This window comes from Lissotriton helveticus, chromosome 6 (assembly GCF_964261635.1).
Source record: "Lissotriton helveticus chromosome 6, aLisHel1.1, whole genome shotgun sequence".
Taxonomy (NCBI): Eukaryota; Metazoa; Chordata; class Amphibia; order Caudata; family Salamandridae; genus Lissotriton; species Lissotriton helveticus.
Genome location: NC_136067.1, coordinates 485,131,069 through 485,147,784, shown reverse-complemented (window position 1 = coordinate 485,147,784; position 16,716 = coordinate 485,131,069). Strand labels below are relative to the sequence as shown.

Here is a 16,716-nt window from a genome sequence, read left to right as displayed (position 1 = left end):
AAGGTAGTCCTGTATGGCCACTTCAATTTTTTTCTCGTTTTCTGGCTCTGTGAAAATGTCGTCATTGAAGCGCCACCTCTTTGGGGGAAGAATAGATCTGGAGCCTACTAGCTTAGCTTGGATGCTGGAGTGGTCTGATATAAATGTTTGGGGGCAATGTTGGTTTCTTCAATAAGGTGAGTGAAGGGACTATTGATGAGGATATAATCGATCCTGGAGTAGGAGTTATGGGGAGTCGAGTAGAACGTGTAATCACGACCATCTGGGTGCTGTAGTCGCCAAGAGTCTTGTAGGTCAAATTTAGAGCAGAGGCGTTTCAAACTATCGTGTGAGCGTGTAGGGTGGTAGGTACAATGTGACTGGCGGTCCAATATCGGGTCAAGAGGCAGATTGAAGTCCCCCCCCAACCACAAGTAGTTCATCTTGGGGTACTGTTTCGAGTATGGGAGAGAGGGAGTCCCAAAAGATCAGATCGTCACCATTTGGGCCATAAATATTCAGGACATGGATGTGATCATCGTTCTTTAGGAGGTGAGCCATGATTAACCTACCATCAGTGTCTTGAGTATGTGACACCACGGAGATATTGGATTTCTTTGCAATACGTGTAATGACCCCCCCTCTTTTTGTGTACTGCTGAGGAGCATAGGGTGTGTGAAATCCAGTGTTGATTGATAAATTCAGCGTCTTCATTGGATAATTTGGTTTCCTGGAGTAGGAAAATGTCACCCTTGGCTTTGGCTAGATATTCTAGGACTTTCCTCCGTTTAACCGGATGGTTGAGCCCTTTGACGTTTAGGGAGACAATGTTAAGGCCTTCCGATATAACCTTGGTGTGGGTCATGAATCTGCAGGGTATCGCCTGTGGATTAATAAAGCTACTGTCGTGAGAGCTCCTGTATGGGCGGTTTCTGGATCTTGAACTGGCCTAGCTCGGTGGTACGATTTGAATATGTCAGAAAAGGACAGGATGTGCATGTGACAAACACTCAGCCTGTAGTATTTCTGTTTGTTAGATAACTGTACTGTTGAGCATGGAGAGACAACATAAAGAGCAAAACAAGAGTACAAAAGACATACTGAAACATTCCAAAAGATTTCCCCCCTCCCCCTCCCACACCCTCTACCCGCACCCTCAATATCCCAACCCTCCCCCTCCCCTCCCCCCAGAACTAGAACATAGGAGTAGCGACGGCAGTACCGTCCAAGCACAAAGTAGGATGAGTCAAAAGTGTCATCATAACAGGAGAGATCTTATAATTAGCTAGTATTTACTAACAGGGTAAATCTAGGTTATGCAAAGCCATTAGAGAAAGTGGCTGTAAATGCAGGAAATGGTCGGAGCTACCAGTTTCAATAGTATACCGGGCTGTATAACTATAGGAACTACAATAGAGCATGATGACTATGCAGGGCACACCGGTGTGAACAATACATATCAGAACCGAGATAACATCAGAGTCAAAATGTAACAACATGACTCATGGAAAACTAACTAGTACATCGTAGTTGTGTATATCTTAAGCTAGTCTAAATGACTAGTACCATAAAACCATTACAGATAACAAATAACCATAGTGTCAGTAGGCAAGTCTTTGGATCATGGGTCTTCCAGTTTCTTCAAGTATTAGTGCGAGTAGTCTAGTGACATGATGCTGGACCCAAAAAGTAGGTAAAAGAAGGGCCTACCTGTTGGCGAGGGTCAACTTGGGGACTGGAAGCCAGCTAGTTTAGCATGAGCACAAGCACCACGGACGTACAATTGGTCGGGAAGTAAGCTGGCAAATGTAGGCATATGCAGGTAGTATAGAGAAAACGGGCATATACAAAGTGGATGTAGGACACAGAGAGACAGAGGACAGCTCAGCCACGACCCTCCTCGATTGATCAGATTCATGTCCGTCCGTCTTCCTCTTGTTAGATGCGAAGACAGATGAGTCCATTGCCTGCGTAGGTGAATCTTCCAGAAACAGCGCTAGCTCATTAGGATTGGAGAAGAAGCGAGGTTTGCCATTGGTGATGATTTTAAATTTCGCCGGACCTGCAAAGGAGAACTGTATACCTTTTGACCTCAGTTTTTCCCTTAGGGCTAGGAAGCCCTTTCTAACTTCCATCGTGTCCTTCGAGTAGTCTTGAGTGAAGGTGATTTTGTGGCCTCCCCAGGTGACGGAATGATTATGCCTGGCGAAGTGTAGGATAGCTTCAGTGTGCTGGAATCGCAGCGGTTTACAGATCAGCGGACGAGGGCCCTTGTATCCATGAGGGATGAAGGTTGGGACTCTGTGTGCTCGGTCAAGCTCCAATTCATGGGTAAATGAGATGCCCGTCACTGAGGGAATCCAAGCCTCCAGGAATGCTACGCAGGATTCAGCATCCTTCTCCGCATTCTCAGGAACTCCAAAGATGCATATGTTACCCCTCCTATTGCTGTCTTCCAATTCCGCATTTTGGCGTCTGAGGGATTCGGTCGATCTTTGAAGCTGAAAGATATTTTTGGCCGAGAGGTTGGATTTGTCTTCAACATCGCTTATCCTTTGCTCCGCTTCGTCTAAGCTCTTGTGGACCGAGTTCATGTCCGCCCTTATCGCCGTAAGTTCAAGCTGCATAGCATCAGTATTGGATTTTGTTGATTTTGCGAGATCATGTACCTCCGCCAGCTTTTTTAGGATCATATCCAGGGTACTATTAAGGTCTGCTTTAGCCTTGATGGGCGAGTCAGATATGGACGATTCCGGTTTCACTTTCTTGGTGTTCTTCTTATCAATCCCCTCCACCATTTTGTTGCTTTTCCGTAGCGGGCTAGTGATGAGGCGGGAGTTATCCAGTTTGGCGTAAGAGTTAGGACCAAGAAGATGTTTGGGCCAAGGCCGAGGAAGTGTTTAATCACTGTCCTGAATGATTGAGCAGAAGTGGATTGCGTCTTGTAATTTTGAAGCGCCACGTGGTATCTGAGTGAGCAGTGTGGTTGCGGGGTAGGAGCTCTTCTAACTCTCCAGGTATGGTGGTGGTGCCGATCGAGGTGTTGCCACTTGACCTCAGGAACCCCCTCTGGTAATCTTGTGGTGGCAGAGTAGTGGCTGGACGGAGAGGCGAGGGACACACACGAAGACCAGTTGAATCAGGACTGGCAATGGAGCTCTTTGCGCAAGGAGTAGTGTCACTAGACTGCGATTACAGCAAGTATGGGGATATTAGTTATCCTTCTGTTGAAATCTGTGATCTGAGCGGCATTGGGATCAGCATTGGTGATCTTGGTGGCTGAATTTGGCTGTATTCGCGCTTTCAGGTGTATCTGGGCATGTATGGCGCTCTCAAGCTGCAAATCGCGCATTTCGCGCTAGAAATGCAATTTTTCCGCTGCCATCTTAGGGTCAGGCAAGTCCCCCTGGAAGGTCCGGTTGCTGGTGGTCTGTGGATCGCACAGGGACTGCTTTTGCTCTTTGGACGCAGGGTTTGGGCGCATCTCAGAGTGGCTTTAGAGCGGTGAGGCCGGGGACGTACATGTGCGCTGCTAGAGGCCCCCAGGACGTCGTTAACGCGCACCGGCACGAAGGCGGTCCGCCATTTTAAGAACAGGCATTGCGGCGAGGGAACGCGGGAGCCGGTTAAAGCTTCAAAGTCTGATTCTGTGTGCGGCCGGGCACTAGCGATGGACTGTAAAGCAGTCGGCTCACCTCAGAGGCTTCATTGGCAGGTGGGTGAAGTCCTCAGCCGAAGGGTAGCGCAAGGGGAGTAGATCACGGGAACCCTTCGCATTGACCAGGCGCTGGCCGGCGCAGAGGCACGGGCACTGAATGGGGCACTTATCCGGTGATTTCGAATGAGATCTTGTCATCGAGTGTGCACCATGATGACAGGAGCCGGGATCCAGTGCCCAGTAGTTTGGTGGCTCGAGGATTCTCTCCTAGGGCGAAAAGGTCCCTCTCCTACGTGAGCAGGGATAAGGTTAGGCGGCCATTACCACCGCCGTCCAAGCCACGGAGATTCGTTTTTGGCAACCTCAGGACACGACAACCCTAATTCCTTAGACTCGTGAAAACGATGAACTACTTTTCGCTCAGTCACTCGTGTTTGCTCATTTGGTCTCAGATAGTTACACAGAAGAAACAGTTGAGCGTGTTTACAATAAGAATTTATTGCACAGTTATTCCTCTAGTGTAAAATATATGTGCTGCGACAGCAGAGATATATGATCAGCAGTACAGTAAATAAAAAGGAATAGTACAGTTCTACCATTTTGCAATAGCCATGAACATATATATGAATATAAAATGCATTTAAAAAATAAAGCGCATACTCCTACGATGCCTGTCTTGATGTACCTAAGTGTACCTAGCATGTGAGTAGGTGTGAAAGAAGCCAAGATTCCCGCTAGGATTTAGTTAAATCCCATTACCTGAATAATGAAAGTGTGGGACCTCGTCCTGGTGTCAAGTTGGACACCCCGCAAGGGATGGTTAGAACACTGTCAGCTGGAGCGACTGCATGCAGGAGCCTCAGCGTCGCTGGTCAGTGTGTCGGCCAGGAAGTCTTAGTTCCCTCTAACTACTGATAGCAAGAGGTGCTAAATTTATACAGAAAAGTATTGAGTCCCTTTGTCCCTTGTGTTAGCCTGGTTTCCTAGAACTCTTATGAATATTTAATCATACTGGATGAGCACATCGAAGATGGTATAGGAGGCCATTGTTTGGGAAAAACCCTCCTTCTGTACCCAAACCACAGTCTAGATAAGGTTCAACCCTCAGAGCCCGTTATTGTGGAGAATAGGGAACTAATGTAGGTGAAAGATTATGCCTATATTAGGGCATCTCAAACCATGCCTATATTAGGGCATCTATATGAAATATAACAAGAGCAGAGAAAAAACAGCCATTCTCTTTAACCAATTCTGATTTGCTAACAATTACAATAGGCATTCCAGAGCGTTCCTGTATTTGAGGAGGTCTGCTTGCGTTTTCAAACATACTGTGACATCCCTTACCATATGTTAACTCTAATTTCCAATTTTATATAAAAACAAACAATAATTTTCTATTAGAACACGCTATTCATTCCCTTTTCTTTCAAAAAGTTTAACGGAAAGAGAACAAAATCCTGAAATCTCTCCAGTGGACATTCCACATTTCAAAGACATTGCAGGGTGAATCATAGCCCTGAACGGAAAACTTGTGCGTGGTGCTAACCCTCTTTTTTTCAGCTTCAAGATTGGTGGGGGCTCTAGGCAATGATCTTAGTGCTCCAAGATTGCACCTCCCCATTAAAAAAAATCTAAAACCAATTGTCATACAAAGGCGGAAACCTAGTCCTAGGCGAACTTGAGCCATCATCTAAAGATTAGCCCCTCACAGCAATTTGAAGATTGATCTCACTCTGAGACTGAGGCAGTTTTCCAGAAGAAATTTAAAGATGTTTACTGTTTCATTGGTTGAGGTTTACAATCATTACCTGGCAATACTGACATATCTGCAGGAAATATAGTATCCACCTTGTCAGTATATCAAGGGATGCAGCCTTTAACTGAGCCATGGCTTTTGAATGCACAAGACACGAAAAGCTAGGAGAAATTGTTCATGCAACATATTGTGGCTATGGATGTCTCATTTTCAACCCTGGAAATAACACCTAGATGATTTATAGGTAATCCTATTATTACAATTTTCCTTCCTCTTCATAGCCCTAAAATGCCTCTTGAACTGCCCATTCGGCAACACGTGTTTTCTTGTTTTCTTCCACTGGTCTCAGTGCTCTCCTCATGGCTCTGCTCACGGGAGGTAGCACCTGCCACTGGCAATGAATCTGGGCGTATTTCAGAACCAAATAGGTGCCATGAGTCTTCCGCTAAGAAAGAGCCTTGGGCCATCACTGTACAATAATCATCTGGCCCTCGCGCAATATGCTTGAAAGTGCCGGCCAATGCTCTCCTCATGGCTCAGCTACGGAAGGCAGCACTCTCAGCTGGAAAGGAATCTGGTTGTGCCCACAGTTCCTCATGCAGCGGTAGCTTGATGTGGTGATGACAGATGTTAGTCTTTTTCTTCTTCACTTGTCCTGAAGAGGCCCGAATGTATTGGCCGAAACACATTAACTCTTTGGAGTGGAGGAGTCTGATTAATCATTACAGACTACATATAGGATAGGGATAAACACCACAGATGCTTGAGGTTTTTTTGTTATTCCCTCATGTGTGTATCAGCATTGGACTGCTATTGACTATTGTATATTTTAGCCATCTATATTATGAAAGTGATTTGGTGTAGAATAGAAAAAAAGTTGTTCTTTATATGTACATTATATATGTTGTGATATTGAGTCAATGTTTTGAATGTTTGTTCACCCGACAAATAATATTTGATATTTAGAATTGGGGTTGTGCTCGTGACTTTAGAATCATACAAGTATATGTTGTTTGTTATAGCGACATCCAGCAATAGAGATCAATTCATGTTATCTGTTTTGAGTGATTCTTGAATTTGTTGCCACCCATCACTGTGTTTATATATGATTTACCCTGTTCCCTGGTGTGGTGGGATCAATAGGGCAAACCCCTAGATATTTGGAGCATAGGAAGGAAACCCAGCAACAACATGAGAACCAAAGGTTTCACTCCCAACAATGCATCTCATTCAATCTCCAAGCCAAGGCATCATTCACCTTAAAGATGGCCCCAAGGGATAAGAACAAGAGATAATCTGTCTCTAGGGCTTTAAAAGACAAAGCCAAACAAACAGTTGCAAGATCCAGGGAGGCACACCCTTCTGGCCCATGGAATTCATGACAGACCAAAAAGAGATCCAGGGCACAGAGCCAGAAAAGCCACCCATTGGACCAACACAGGCTCCAAGCAAACCCCAGAGGAGACATTGAAACCAATGTGGAGGAATTGACCATCAGCTGAAACACTGCTGTACCCTGAAGAAGGCTCACAAGTGCTGGAAAGCCTTGCAATGAACAATATAGAAATTAACATGAGTAAAGCAAGTAAGAGTAAGACTCAGAGAGAGCGAGAGAAAGTCCAGAGATGCTCAGAGATAAATTCTCTTCACAGATGAGCAGGCAAAAACCATCACTGGTCCTATATAGTCCCCTCCAAAAATGGAAATGAGTAGATGGACCGTTGGGATCCATGGATCTCCAAATACTGTTGTGGACTGCTGAGAACGTGGGAGAGGGCAACAACCCGGAGGAAGCCAAACAGGATCCCCAAGGATGAAGGAGCTCACAAACAGTGAAGGAGAGACAAGCTCATGAGATCTCCCTGCACCCACATCTACTGTCAGCCATGTAACCTTTTGTTGGAGTCGATAAACCCTTTAAGCTGCATAGTGACCTTACTTTCCAGAATTTTACTAATGAAAGGGAGATTTGGGGTTTCTGTAGTTTGATAGCTCTAATATGTCTGCATTTTGTACAGCTGTTTCACCAGCAGCACCGGTCTATTCAACAGTCACCGTTTTTCTAGAATTGAGAAACTGGTGTGAAGTGGAAGAGAGCAAGAATCAACAATTGGAGTGGCTCAGTGTATCAGGACCCAAAATGAGGGTGTCCAGAAACACTGGACCCTATTTTACCTGATGTGGGTCCGTATGAAGTAAAACCACAAGAGAAGAGGGCAAAGGGCTGTGGGCAGAGGTATAACCCAGATCCTCCCTGTCCCCTCTATCACCAGGGGAGAACAGACAATGCTCCCCACGGAGGCCACAACCTCCCAATTACAGACACCACCCCGTCACAAAGATTTAACACTGCTCAGAGCAGGTGGTAAAAACCTGAGTTAAAGTCCCAGGAACTGTGGAAACCTGCATTTAAGGACCCAGCAATTCCTTGCCTAACCGGCTGTTCGTCATTCCTATGAGTTTAATAAATGATCCCCGTTAAAGTACCTGTGAACAAAAAAGCAACGTATGAGCGGAGGCAGGCATTGGGGTATGACAGACTTGGAGCTTTCTCTTAAGAACTGGTTACAGATACAAGTTAAGTTTAAAATTAGGCAGCAGCTTTGAAACCCATGTTTGTGAGTACATTTTTTTAAAGGGTCTTTGAATGAACCACAACTTAATTCCTGTCTATGTGCACCAGAAAACAAATGTATATGAGCAGTTGTGGTGTCGATCCCGCCACTCGTGAACAGCAAAATGGCTGAAAAAGTGCCAAAATCCCAAAGCAAACGAAAGGCCTAAACGAACCCAAAAGCAACCCAATCTTCAATTAACTTGAATGTTCTGTGCTCATTTGTTTTTTTAAAGAACGACAATATTAGGAAACTACTGTTTAAAACTCAATTAGGCACTTTTAAACACTAATCATAATCATATCAGTGATCATACAGTTAATCCAGATAGTATACCAACATTTTTAAGGCATTTACCATTGTGTGATTAAACCAATTTAAGTATGAAATCAGACTCACCTTTTTGGTTCGCTGTTTTTTCATTGAAGCCGCACTACATTTACTCTCATGATCTCTAAATACATCACAAAATCCATTTATGGTGTTCAAGTCTGACGTTTCACTTGAAAGCCCTAAAACAAAAGGTGTTACAAACTAATTAGTATCATATTTGAAGGCATTTTAGGGGGAACCAAAATGGAATATTATTTTTATTATATATACAAATACTGATATGGGATTTGCATGGAAGTTTCAAATAATGAGCTAATACCTAGCTATATCATTTTAATTTTTACCACCAATAAAACGTTATTAAGCATGCATTGTGATAATTAACCAATTGGTATGCTACAACTTAAGAGTATTTAGCAATTACAAATTAATAAACACATGACACACAATTGTAACACCGCTTTGTAATGACCATTAAAGCCTCTTCGTATAGACCCAAAAAGTCACTCTGAATCCTACCAAATATGTAAATTTGATCTCCAAGTTTGAATCCGACCTTTACAAACTGGTCCATATTCAGCATTTCCAAAATATATGAATTAAGTTATGTTTAACTTTCTACACCCAGTATCCATTACAGTATTTAAAGTTCCTGATCCGTTGTTAATATTCTTAATTGCACTGAACACAAGTTTTCATTGAAAGATTCATGTCTGTAGACGTTATTCTCCGTTTATCTGCAACCTTTTTCCATCAGTGTGAGATTAAAAGTGAAAAACCACTGAATTTCACGATGTACTGTTAGCTCCACAATCCATAACTAGCACAGCAAATGCAATGCTCTTGACCTCACCTTAGATAAGGAATACATGCAATTACAAATTAGCTTGGAGTTATGATTACATATCACATTACCATTAACACTATCAATATAAACATATTATTAGAACACTGGAGTATTGAGAGGTACATTGAAGACAATGGAGTAGCAGCAGGCTTAGAACACCGATATATAGTCTCACTCAGTCAACTTTCCAATGTTCAGATCTGGAGCTTCTGTTATTTACGTTCCCATGACTCTCCAGGATATGTGGGTTGGGTAGGGGAATGAGTGAGGCAGAGGCTGTAGACAAAGCCCAACAGCGAGCCTTCTATCCTTACTCTCCCAGAGTTCACAGAGTCACACAAGCTTCGGGAGGAGGGCGTGGAGAACTCTCCTCAGCTCCTGCCTCCCTTTGTCTCTGCTAAATGTAGAAAAGTAAGATGTAGGAGACAAAGGAGTCTAGGATTGACTGCTGCCCATTTTCACAGCTTTCGGTCCATGTATGACAGTTAACGTCTACGACCTTGAGAATGGCAATTAACTGTTAGACATACACAGCTGCTGTGCATGGCTTAGGAGCTTCAGAGCCACTGAGAATTGCAAATCCCTTGTGTCTCACAGGAGGCTATTTTTAGGTGGCAATCAATTTTTATTAAAGTTTCGAATTTCATAAAACAGTGTGGCAAAACCCACTAAACACAAAAATCCTTGAAACACCCCCACCTAAACAAATCCCACTTTCACCCATCACATCATTTAATAGTTCATTCCTACACCTCCTGCAAACACTTGAGCGTCTTCCTGAATTTAGGATAATGAACATCATCCACCAAACCGCACTCATTCCACCTCGGCAGGCATGCAAGCCCTCTATGGTCATTGTTGAGGTATTCTAATATTTTATTAAATACGACCTCTTTCTTAACTATTTCGTAGGCCAATTTGTCATTGCCTATGAAGTTGCAGAGTTGCTGAAGCTAGAGAAGGCAGCTTTTTATTTTAATTAGTACATTCATGTGACAGAACGGTGCGAGAGGGCAAGCAGTCTACGGAGGAGCACTCCCTTGGAGTAAGTGTGGCTACTTACTTGCCTCCCACCATTTTTAGCATGGTGTAGGGGTAAACTCGTATACCAATAGAGGAATTACCTCTCTGGAACAATACCCCCTACCCAGGTCGAATGGACTGACCACTTTATTCTAAAATTTTACACTGATGCTATGGATAAACCACGCATACAGTTGCCCTTGCCCACCAAAAGAAGACCCTGGCACAAATTAACAGCGGATAATTTTCGTGAAGCCTACCAAGCCCCCTTGATCAATGATCACAGAGGAACTATGTCAAATGAACTTGAACGGTTTGAAAAGGCAGTTAGCGAAGCAATCAACTACACCATCCCGCTGAAAATATATAAACCTCGTCAGGCAGTCAAGCAGGAAATCTGGTATTCCGAGGATCTGAGACTGATGAAACAAAAAACCAGAAAATTAGAAAAAGTATGGAGACAGTCTCGGAGACCAGAGGATAAACAACTCCATATAACCGCTCTCAGGTCTTATCACAAGGCCATAAGGGCAGCTCGGAAAAACCATATCGAGATGCAACTCACCAAGGCAGGGAAAGATTCAAAAGTTTTATTTAAGATCTTACAAACTTTTACTAAGCCTGTGGCATGTGAACCTGTAGAGGTTGCATCTCAAGATCTATGCGACGGGATCTCTCAATTCTTCATGAGGAAGATAGATGCTATTTATGGAAAGATAATGACCTCAAAGAATACTGAGGTGGTCGATCCCAATAGTCTTTTCCATAATAACACACAACACAAACCACATGCTAAGTACCTAAAGAACTTTCCCCCAATTTCCTTAGAGGAAGTTACTGCTCTAATGACTGAGATTAAGAGTGGCAGCCCTGAGGACCTCATCCCTGCTCGCATCATGCCCATGCTGGCAGAAGTTCTGGGCCCAGAAATCCAGCAGTTAATCAATTTGTCACTAAGTACGGGAGAGGTCCCGAGGGACTGGAAAAGGGCACTCGTGAGACCGCTGAGAAAAAATACCACCATTCCTTGGACGGAACTCACTAACCTGAGACCTATTTCTCTCCTTCCCTTTATGGGTAAAGTGATAGAGAAATTTGTTAATAGGCATCTGTCCAATTATGTTGAGGAGACAGATGGACTGGATCCATCCCAGTCGGGTTTCAGGCCGAGGCATAGCACCGAGACCACCTTGCTGTCAGTCGCAGACGATTTACACATGTTCCAGGATAAAGGTCACTCTGTTATCCTGGTTCTGTTGGATCTGTCTGCGGCGTTTGACACCGTGTCACATGACATCTTGACCACCAGGCTTATTAACATCGGCCTGGAAGGTGAGGCCCTAGCGTGGTTGAGGAGCTTCCTGACAGACCGCACCCAAACAGTCACCTTGGGCGCCTATCGGTCAGAGGAGTTGGAGATCTCGAAGGGGGTGCCACAGGGCTCTTGTTTGAGCCCTACCTTGTTCAATATCTACGTGGCCCCCCTAGCGAACATCATGAGGTCCCATGGGTTTATCCCTGTGTCATATGCGGATGACACCCAACCCCTCTTCCCTTTTACACACTTTACCGATGAGGTCAGGAACTCCTTCTCCCAGGGGATGAAGGCAGTGGCCCACTGGATGGCATCTAACTTCCTGCAATGTAATGTTGCTAAAACGGAAGTGATGCTGTTCGGTGAGGCCAAACTCCTGTGGTCCCCAGATTGGTTGCCGCAGGATTTGGGACAAGTCCCAGAGCCTAAACAGGTGGTAAAAAATCTCGGTGTGTGGTTGGACCAGGAGCTGTCCTTGAAGCAACATAGCAATCAAGTGGTGGGCTCCTGTTTCCATGTCATCGGAATGTTAAGGAAAGTGTTTCCCTTGCTCCCTGACTCTACCAGGAGGACGCTAGTGCAGGCCTTAGTGTTGAGTCGTTTAGACTACTGTAATGGGCTGCTTCTATCAGCTAATGAGGGAGTAATTGCCAGATTGCAGGTGTCCAAAATACTGCGGCCCGCCTTGTTCTAAACCAGCCCCCTCGCACCCCCTCCAAACCCCTCTTGAACACCCTGCATTGGCTTCCGGTCAAGCAAAGGGTGAAGTACAAGACTTGTTGCATAATACACAAGTGTCTTCAGAAGAAAGGCCCTGGGTATTTGTCTAATAAATTTCTCCCCTATAAACCTTTGCGATCCTTAAGATCCAGTGAACAAGCTCTGCTGCAGGTCCCGAGAGCAAAAAAGACTAGACAGGGTGGTAGAGCCCTCTCAATTGCGGGTCCAACGCTGTGGAATAGCCTCCCAGTTTCTTTAAGACTCTGTAAGGAATATCTTCCGTTTAGGAAACAATTAAAAACCTTTTTATTTCAAAACTATTAGATAGGACATGTACTCACTGTCTATGTGCAGGAAGGATGCCAAAGGCGCAGAGATACTCCTTTGGGAGGTGATCCTTGCGCGTTATAAACCCGCAAATAAATAAATAAATAAGGTGTCTGATTGCTCTGATCTCACCTTGAGGTGAGACACACAAACTAATGCTCTGGGACCAGCAGAGTCCTGAGGAAGGCCGGCGTGACCCGTAACGATGGGCACAATTACACAGCCGGAACATGTCGACACAATGGCAGTAAGGAGGGGTGTAAGGAGCACATAAAATCTGCCAGTCACCACCATCCTTCACTTCTTTTAACCCTGGCCGGAGAGTCTAGGAATACATTTGGCATTGTTTGACTCCTCTGAGCTAGTTTTAACTCACACTGCACTTTCACTTCTGGTGTCCCAGTCACTCACTGAAACTATTTGTTTCTATTGTATATGTGTTTTGTTTGTCTTCCCTTTCCCAAGTGCTCCATCCCTAGTGAGGGATACGCAGGGGTGTACAGTAGCAGCCCTATGATGAAGCATGTCACACCACAGTGTGAGTGAGGGCAGTATTAGGACACACTTCATGTGCCACCACTACAGACAGAGATTTTTTTATCACTTCCTACTCCTTTTGGTGTATATACAGAATGTTCTAACAGCCTATGACTTGGGTCTACAATGCTGGAGCGGGCTTTTAATGGCCAGGACAGCCAGCTAAGGCAGCAGTTGCTACTTAATGACACTGAGCTTTCAGGTATTATCGGTAAAAAATAATTGTGGGGGCATAAGCATTGATTTGGTGCATAAGTTATGATTTGCATATCTATACAAAACCGTTGAATTTCAATGTTTTTTTAATTTCATTCCATAATCATTATTGTACTTTAAATGTAGTTTTTAAAAAGTGAATTTCATAGTTTTTATTTAACATGTGTTAAGGTGTTATAACCAACCTAACTATTACTTCTAATGAACTGTAATTCTTCTAGTGATTTTTTTTATTGGATACTACATACACCTTCTATGACAGTATTCCCTTCCTTGCTGTAAGGCCTGGCCTATGTCAGGTCCTGCGGCAAACCTGCTGCAGGGGGTGAACAACTGCTGAGCAGTGTTTGATTGTGTGCAGTAGAGGCTGGCCTTTGGCAATTCTCTGTGCCCAGACCGCTGTTTCCGCAATGCCCAGTAGAAGTTAATGGGGCGCCCTTGCCAGTGGCTACGTCCTGCCCCCAAGCCCCTTTGGGGTACCAACCCCTGCTGAGCATGGCTCAAGTCCTGCAGCAGTTGGCAGCAGGGTCTGGCCTTCTGCCCACTGTCGTAAAGAAAACTGAGGGGGCCTCCCTGCACAGTACGTAGAGGGGCCCCCTCCGGGCTCAATCAGGAGCTCTCAAGCCAGAGTGCAGTGCCGAAGGAGCCCCCTGGAGCTTGTGCTCCCCAAACCGCGGGGGATGCGGGGGCCTGTGTTACACCCCTGCTTGTGCGTGGCCATGAGGCAAATCCACCGCAGTAGTTAAGGTGGTAATAGAGGAGCTAGTTTATTGAGTTTTGTTGCTGGTACGCAAAATAACTTTTCTGTATTGCGTTTTTGCATTTTCTCAGGGGGATTAACATTTTTTTTGTTTTTGCAATTGTAGTGGCCCCTTATAACATTTCAATTTTTTCTCTCCTTGGTGACATTTTCTGTAATGGTTTTCTAGCATTTTATTCTCAATCCTTGAATTCTCCTTCACCAGACAATGGTTTTGTACTGCATGCATTAGAGTGCAAGGATGCTGAGGTGGGGATGTTTCTGTTTGGCTTCATTCAGCATCTTTTCGGAACATTTGTTTGGGGGCGTCTTGGATTCTTGTTGATGTTATTTTCTTCCTCTTCTACTCCTCAGCTCCTTCTCAGTTTCTGTTCTTGTAGGTTTCAAATGACGCTCCTTGCATGCAGTTTCTCCTGTCATGGGACATGATTGAAGAACCCCCACATTATCCAGTCCTTGGTCTGCTTCTCCACTTCTTCCCTCTTCCCAGTGCAGATCAATTCTTCCTCGAAACATTCCAAATAGTGAGTATGGTCTTCAAACTCATTACGGGGGCATGGCCTGTAGATGGTGACACAGCATAAGTCCACTTTCAATAATCTAACCTCTCCTTCCTCCCCAAGAACTCTGACCCAGCAAGTGAGCCTACCTCTCAAAATAAGCCCTGCTGGGTGAGCATCGATGGAAATTTCAACCTTTATTCAGTTAAAGCACCCACGTATGATCCAGCTGCCTAAGCACACCCAAGTGCTATATTTAATGGTGGCAGTCTGGTGATGTTTTTTTCTAATACTTTTAATGCTAAAGAGCTTGCCAGCAAAATGGTTGTGATATAAACTTATCATGTTGACCTGATGGAGGGCCTCTCATCTCCAGCTTTGAGTAAACATGTGCATTTGTTCAACTTCCAGCCCATACAGTCCCCCGGCTGGCAGCTGATGTTATGACGAGTGGTTTAGCTGTCCTTTACCTGTGTAGTTGTACAGATGAAGAGCGCAGTGGTTTATAATGCAACTACTATATTCCTCTGTTCTACTTTCATGAGGGGGGCTCCCATGAGTTCCTAAAACCAAAGAAGTGTGTGCGCATTCTTGCAAGCATTATCTATCTAAATTACCTAAAACATAGCACTGCTAACGGACTAACAGCATTCCATGAAAAGCACGGCTAAGATGCTTAGAGGCATGTCAGAAAGAGACAGCATGTGGTTTTAGCAATAAAGTAAATGCAAGTGTGTACAAACTAGAATAGGATCGTTTCCGTTTATTGCTATAATGTCCGGAAGCAAGACTGGATAACGAGAGGTAGTTGAATCCCAAAGCACAGCATTTCCTTACATCAGGCTGCTGGTCTGGTTGTATGACAGAGGCACGCATGGCTAAACCACACGTCCCTCTACAACGCAGGCTGAACCACGAATGTGTCTTAACCATGCATTTATTTAGCACACATGCCTTTACCACGCCACTACCTCGAACCCCCTTCCAGCCCAGAGCTCTAAAATTCTATCCCCCTACCTCGCCCCTGTCCTGAAGCTTACAACCTATCTCGTCCTGCCCTTAAAACTACTCCTTCCCCTCCCCTGCTCTAAGACCTAAAAGCCTGTCCCCTTTAAAATAACTACATGAGCCCTAAAACTAACCCTGCGCTGCCCTTAAAATTACCCCTCCCACCACCCTGAGGCCTAAAACCCTACCCCTTAAAAAAAAACTACCCTAACCCCCCGCTCTAAGCCCTAAATCCTATCCTATAAATTCCCCCAAACCCAGCCCTTAAAGTGACCCTGACCCCATCCATCCTCCCTGTGCCCTAAAAGCCTGTCCCCTTTTAATAAGACCGCCTTGCTCTCCCCACCCTAAATCCAACCCCCAAACCCTAAAACCTACCCCTCCAAACCCGGCTCCAGCCTCACTTAACTGTCCACGTCCGGAGCTTACTGTTCCGATCAATTCTGTTCCTCTTCCCGCCCATCCAGACAATAGACCTCGGTATCTGCCTTAACTACGCATATGCGTGGTTAGGGCAGATGCGTAGTTCAGGTAAGCGTGGTTGCGCTTGCAGTGGAATGGCACGCGTGGCTCTACCCGCATTGTTCCAGCTGGTCTACCACTTCCGACAAAAGAGTTATTGTATATTGTGAGAAGTTGGCCTGATATATGATGCTCACTAGTTCTAGTGATCACCTTGTATCAGTCCAAACAACCCTTATGGTGATTGGTTGTAAGTCAACCTTATAGACCAGCTATCCTAATGGTAGCATGGACAAAGCAGTCTTAGGCTAAACTCTTTTGGCATTTGAAGCCAGCTGTTTTACCACAATATAACCCCTTGAATACCAGATGAAAGGACACCACACAGGTTGTTATGAAAATAAACAGTATATTTATTAATAACAACACCTCTGAACTCTTTATGAGGTCAGAGGGCTAAGCACATAACAATCTCTTACGAAAAATACTACAAGTTGCACAAAATTACAATGGTGCCCTAGGGGCACGACAAACCATACACTAAGTAAGTGGAATGTGAAAGTCGATAAAAGGAATGGAGCTGTCCAGAGGCTGTAGGATCGATGGGACCACGCTACACTAACTTCAGGTAAGTAATAGGAGGTCCACGGAATGCGTGTG

The 16,716-nt window shown here is 44.7% G+C and overlaps 1 protein-coding gene across 2 annotated transcripts in view; it reads right to left on the bottom strand.

Moving 5' to 3' along the window:
• Positions 1-16,716, bottom strand: part of MCPH1 (microcephalin 1) — a 1,654,378-nt gene that overhangs the window by 1,272,415 nt on the left and 365,247 nt on the right. For both annotated transcript variants that reach the window (XM_078647933.1, XM_078647932.1), the window contains exon 9: positions 8,408-8,520. In XM_078647933.1, the coding sequence (XP_078504059.1) occupies positions 8,408-8,520 (113 nt within the window). The remainder of the gene's footprint in view (positions 1-8,407; positions 8,521-16,716) is intronic.